Below are 6,000 nucleotides of genomic sequence, written 5' to 3'. Positions count from 1 at the left end.
CGCCTCCGACCGGCCCGCGCCCCGCCCTCGGCAGGAGGAGTGGGGAAGGCGGGTGTGGAGATGGGGGTGGGGTGGGAGTGGGGGATGGCGGCCGGGACGCCCTGCGCCTGCGTGGAGGGGACGGGGAGGGTCACTCAGCAGGCTAGAGCCAGGGCTCCTCCTAGAAAGGGTCGAATGAAGGGGTCTTGGGGACCTGCAGGGGCGAGGAAAAGGAGTCCCGCCGCCAGACTGATGACCCGGGAGGGGGGGCTCAAGGAGATCCCGAGGGAGATGGAGGGCGTGTGAGCAGAGAAGAGGGTCAGGATTGGGGAACCCTAGAAAGATGAAGAAGCCCTGACCGGTTTGGCTCAGTGGATAGAAGGGTCCCAGGTTCGATTCCGGTCAAGGGCATGTTCCTTGGTTGCGGGCACATCCCCAGTAGGGAGTGTGCAGGAGGCAGCTGATTGATGTTTCTCTCTCATTGATGTTTCTAACTCTCTACCCCTCTAACTCTCTATCCCTCTCCTTCTCCCTTCCTCTCTGTAAAAAATCAATAAAATATATTTAAAAAATAAAAGAAAGAAAGGTGAAAAAGGGCTCCGTGGGTGGCGAAGGAAGAGCGAGGAGGGGCTCCCATGGGAGCTGGGAAGGGGTGCGGTGTGGGGAAGTGGGAACTCAGGGAGGAGGGGCCCCTCCTGGAACGGAGGGAAGGAGAGAGGCGTTGCCCTGCGGCGGTAGTCAGCTGCCCGCTTGGACAGTGGCCTGCCAAGCCCAGGCACCTCCTCTAGTTTGCCGAAGCGAGGGCTGTGCGCTCCGTTCAATAGTCATTCAGCAAAGGTTGGCTGTGCGCCTGCTTTTGCCAGGCTCTGAGCTGGGCGCTGGGCATGAAAGGGCCTGATGAGGCTGCAACACCCATAAACATTCCAAAAATCATTTAACGAACATATATTAAGCACCTGTGCAATGAACAAAACAGTCAAAACCCCTGAGCGTGGGCCTTAGCCAGTTTGGCTCAGTGGATAGAGTGTGGGCCTGTGGACTGAAGGGTCCTGGGTTTGATTCAAATCAGGGGCGAGTACCTCGGTTGCAAGTTCCTCCCAGGCTGGGGCCCTGGTGGGAGTTCATGCAGGAGGCAACCAATGTGTTTCTCTCACATCGATGTTTCTCTCTGTCTTTCCCTCTCTCTTCCACTCTTCCTAAAAATCAATGGAAAAATATCTTCGGGTGAGGATTAAAAACAAACAAACTAAAATCCTGGGCGTGGGAAACTGACATTGAGGGGAAGGGCTGACAGTCACCGAGAAGACAGCGTATGCACTAGCCGTGAGCTCTGAGGAGGAGACAGCAGGGAGATTGGGGGCGTGGGGCTGCTGGGAAGGGCACTTGAATAGAGACGGGAGTGGTGACTCAAGTGGGAAGAGCATCCAGACAGAAAGAACACCCAACGCCAAGGGAAGGAGCAGGTTGTGCAGGGTTCTGTGGGCACTTAAGGACTTGGGTTTTTATCCTGAGGGACATAGGAGCCATGGTGGGCGGTTGGCAGAGCAGGGAGGTGTGGATGAGGTGATCTCTGGAGCTTTACGGTGGCAACTGGGAGGACAGTCTGTAGGGTACAGAACCAAACCTGACTCAGGTATTCACAGGCAGCCCTCTAGTGGCTGCGGAAAGAACAGACCACGGGAGGTGTGAGTAGACCAGGGCAGAGGGGACTGCGCAGGTCCAGGAGGGATGGTGGGGGTCCCAGAGGGGGTGTTATTATGAACTGTGCTAAGTCCTGGGAAGGCAAAGAACAAGCGTCAAGAAAAGAATGGGGTACAGCCGGTGTTGCTCAGTGGTTGAGCATCGACACATAAACCAAGAGTTCATTGGTTGGATTCCTGGTTAGGGCACATGCCAGGGTTACAGGCTGAATCCCCAGTAGGGCAGTGTGCAGGAGGCAGCTGATGGATGTTTCTCTCTCACTGAAGTTTCCATCTCTCCACCTCCTTCCCTTCCTCTCTCTCTGAAATCAATAAAAACACATAACTAAAAAGGGGGTGCTACTTTGGCAGGGATAGTGAGGACAGGCTTCTGTGAACAGGTGCCATGCATCTGTGGAAAATACATGTGGGCAGGGCCGGAGGCACAGCCCATGCAAAGGCTGGACAGTGGAACAAGTTGGGAGAGTCTGGAGAGCTGCAGGCAAGTGGGCAGGCAGGGCTTCATGGGCCACAGTGGACTCTGGGCTTTATTCTGGGGCCTGGGGAAGTCAAGGGAGAATGACTTCTGTATTTTTTTCAAATTGACATCTGTCTAGGTGGGAGATGGTGGAGGACTGGCCAGGGTGGTAGCAGTGGGGGCCTTGGGAAGTGGCTGGATCCAGGACAGGTAACAACAGAAAGAGAGGAGCTTCCTAAGATGGTGGGGGTGGGGTGGGGCAGGTTTGGGGAAAGTGGGCTGCGGCCCAGGGTAGTGAGAGCAGAGGGGCAGATTGGGGAGGGACTGGACACAAAGGTGGGAATGTGGCCAGAAGGTTTGAAAGCAGAGCCTGGGCCATAGGACAGGAGAGAGTTCCTGTGGTGAGACAACCAGGGTTATAAAGGCTCCTCCCAGCCCCCTAGACTCCCTAGTAATGCTCCTGGACTAGAGTGCCACCTGGCAGGGAGGGCATGCACCTCAGTCTGAGTAGGACACCCTATTCACTTCCCTTGTAATGGTGTCAAGGGAGGCCTCAAACGGATCTAGGTCTTTGGCATGGAACAAGAAGGACTTCAAGCCCTGACCGGTCTGGCTCAGTGGATAGAGAGTTGGCCTGCGGACTGAAGGGTCCCAGGTTCGATTCCGGTCAAGGGCATGTACCTTGGTTGCGGGCACATCCCCAGTGGGGAGTGCGCAGGAGGCAGCTGATCAATGTTTCTCTCTCATTAATGTTTCTGACTTTCTCTATCCCTCTCCCTTCCTCTCTGTAAAAAATCAATAAAATATATTTTTTTAAAAAAGGACTTCAAGAGCATGACAGAAAGATTTAGCAAAGCACAGTGAGTTTACTAAAGTGATAGTATGCACTCAAAAGTGAGAGTGGGTGACCTTGGAGAATGAGACACACCGATGGGGTCTGGGGGAAAGGTTTTTGTTTTTTTTTGTTTTGTTTTAAAATATATTTTATTGATTTTTTACAGAGAGGAAGGGAGAGGGATAGAGAATTAGAAACATCGATGAGAGAGAAACATCGATCAGCTGCCTCCTGCACGCCCCCTATTGGGGATGGAGTCTGCAACCCAGGCATGTGCCTTGACCGGGAATCGAACCCAGGGCTCTTCAGTCCACAGGCTGAGCTCTATCCACTGAGCCAAACCAGCTAGGGCTGAGTGAAAGGTTTTTATTATACTGGGTCAAGGGGTATAGGGTGGTCCTCTGCTTTTGATGCTGGTGGGCTGATTATATACACTCGTTGTCCCACTCGTTCATGTTCCTCCTTTCCAGATAGCAGTATTTTTTGGTCCTCTCAATTACAGGAAATTGAGAAGGGGGAAGTGGGGAACAGGTGTTCAGTGAAGGTCATATCTGTGATGTTGCAGACAAGATAGAGAAGGGGGAGGGGTAGAGCGTGAGGCTTTGGCTCCTTATTTTAACTTTCCTGCCTCTAGTTTCTAGTCTGAAGCCTATCCAGTCTCAGGCAGCCCTCCACAAGAGAATTTTAAAGCGTTCTATATGCTTAATGGGCTGCTAGCCCTGTGACTGGGGTGTGTGTGTGGGGGGGGGGGGCGTGGACAAGATCATAGGGGATGATCTTGTGTGGACAATTGAGGGCAGAAACAATATAATCATGTGGTAGAGGCTCATTATCTATATACTAGAGGCCTGAGTGCATGAAAATCATGCACTGGGGGTGTCCTTAGCCTCGCCTGCACCCTCTCGCAGTCCAGCAGCCTTGGGGGGTTGGTGGGTAGCCGGTCTGGCCACCACCACTGGGCTAGCCAGCCGTGAGCCCAGCTTCTGGCTAAGAGCGCTCCCCCTGTGGGAGCACACTGACTACGAGGGGTCAGATGCTCAATGCACAGGCATGGAAACATGGAACAGACTGATGAATCTCAGGGGGAGGTGGGGAGGGGAGGGCCGGAAGAGATTAACCAAAGATCTTATATGCATACTAGATACCTGGTGCACGGATTCATGCACCAGTGGGGTCCCTCAGCCTGGCCTGCGGGGGATGGGGCCGAAATCAGCTCTCCGATATCCCCCCAGGGGTCCCGGATTGGGAGAGGGCACAGGCCAGGCCGAGGGACCCCATCGGTGCACCGGGCCTCTAGTGTTTTCATAATCATGAATTTCTAGCCAATTGTTGGATTTAATTGCAGTTCTTCCCGAGTGACTTTGGGCAGGTGATTGGGCTTTTCTGACCCTTGGTATCTTCTTCTGTGAGATGGGGACAGCAGGGCAGTAGGCGCTGCCAAGGCGCAGGAGTGGGACATGAAGCCGACGGGTGGCCCGGTGGGGGGCGGGCGTGGCCTGTACCCACAGCTGACCCAAAGCGCCTCCGCCGCTTCCCAATGGAAACTGAACAAGGAAGCCGCAGATGCGCCTGCGCCCCGTGCTGCTATCTCGGAGCGCAGTAGCGCAAGCACGCACATACGCGCACGCACGTGGCTCGGTCCGCGCGCGTTCCCCACAGGGGGTGAGGCTGACTACTAAGCTCAGGACTCCACTTCCCAGCATGCCCCGCGGCGACGTTGGCAGCCACCAAGAAGGAAGCTCTACGCGCGGCGGTCGAGCTGCGTCAGCCTTGCCGCACGCACGAACGCCTGCACGCACACGGCACGCACGCGGGCGCACCCCTGGCCCCGCCCCCTGACGCCCTATGCGGGAGCGCGCCCGGTCGTGTGCAGGGCGGCGGCGCGGGCGCGGGGGCGCGCGGTGACTGTTGGGTTGGCGCTGAGGGGAGGAGGCAGCGCGGCCGCCGCCGTTGCGCAGATCCGGGCCGCTGCTGTGGGGAGGGCGCCGGGGCCAGTGACCTTCCGGAGGCGGGAGCGAGCCAGGGGGCCCGGGACGCCGAGCGCCGCCGCCGCCGCCGCCATGAACAACTCGGGCGCCGACGAGATCGGGTGAGGACTCGCCGGGCCGCTCAGCAGCGTCGGCCGGCCCCCTCCCAGACGCCGCCTGGCCCGTCAAGGTCACGCTGCGGGGCCGCAGCCCGGGATCCTGCCGCTTCCTAGCCGGGGGAGGGGGACTCCGAGTGGGAACCCGGGGGTTCTGAGGGTCCCCGTTATTTCTTGGCCCGGGAGGACCCCGAACGGGAGACTAGAGGGCCGCGGGGGAGAGAGGTGCCCGCCGCCGCCGCGCCCGATTTTCCCGCTGGGGGACTCCCGAATGGGAGCCTAGGGGGCACCGGCGGGGCCTGCTACCGCCGTGCCCGAGTTTACCAGGGGGTACCCCGAGCGTGAACCTGGAGGGACTGAGGCTCCCCGTCTACCTCCGTGCCTGGGTTTCCCGCTAGGAGACTCCAAATGGGAATCTGTACGGTCCTGGGTGCCCCGGGCGCCCCCGTGCCGGTGTTTGTCCCGGAGTACCGGAACGAGGACCTGGAGGGTTTCGCGGCGCCCCCAGTCCGCGCACAAACTTGGTGGGTCAGCGCACGTGGCGGGCCCGACTGGGGGTTCCAGTTCTGCAGCCGCCCAACTTCTCCCATCAGAGACTCTGGGCTCTGGGCGGCATCGCACCCTTTCCACTCTATTTCTCCCAAATGCTAAGAACAAGGAAGGGTCACACGCAGAGGACCCTCGGACCAAGGTCACGGGGACCGGTCAGTGCAGCCATCGCGTCTGTAACTTGTTTTTATGTAGATGGAACTCCTTTTCGCTCAGCCCCCCACCGAAACTCTCCAGAGGTGTATTTAAAATAAAGGAAAAGGAAAACTCGGGCGGGTGGGCAGAAAGCCTTGATTCTGAGGTCTTCCTTTTGGCGCTGCTATCAGAGCAGGTTTATTACAGCTAAGTTTCCCCTTAATTATAACCTTGCCTAATGCTGCACAAGATGAGATCGGAG

At 57.3% G+C, this 6,000-nt stretch overlaps 1 protein-coding gene across 5 annotated transcripts in view; it reads left to right on the top strand.

Moving 5' to 3' along the window:
- Nucleotides 1-4,902: 4,902 nt before the first annotated feature.
- Nucleotides 4,903-6,000, top strand: part of DAZAP1 (DAZ associated protein 1) — a 33,995-nt gene continuing 32,897 nt past the window's right edge. For 2 of the 5 annotated variants that reach the window (XM_070415673.1, XM_070415670.1), the window contains exon 1: nt 4,903-5,060. In XM_070415673.1, the coding sequence (XP_070271774.1) occupies nt 5,032-5,060 (29 nt within the window). In that variant the 5' untranslated portion in view covers nt 4,903-5,031. The remainder of the gene's footprint in view (nt 5,061-6,000) is intronic. The other 3 variants (XM_070415668.1, XM_070415666.1, XM_070415669.1) reach the window with 2 other exon arrangements.

Source organism: Myotis yumanensis, unplaced genomic scaffold, assembly GCF_028538775.1.
Source record: "Myotis yumanensis isolate MYYU_CA2020_CCGP unplaced genomic scaffold, mMyoYum1.0.hap1 SCAF_5, whole genome shotgun sequence".
Classification (NCBI taxonomy): domain Eukaryota; kingdom Metazoa; phylum Chordata; class Mammalia; order Chiroptera; family Vespertilionidae; genus Myotis; species Myotis yumanensis.
Note: the sequence above shows the minus strand (reverse complement) of the source record. Positions and strands in the feature narration are given on the sequence as shown.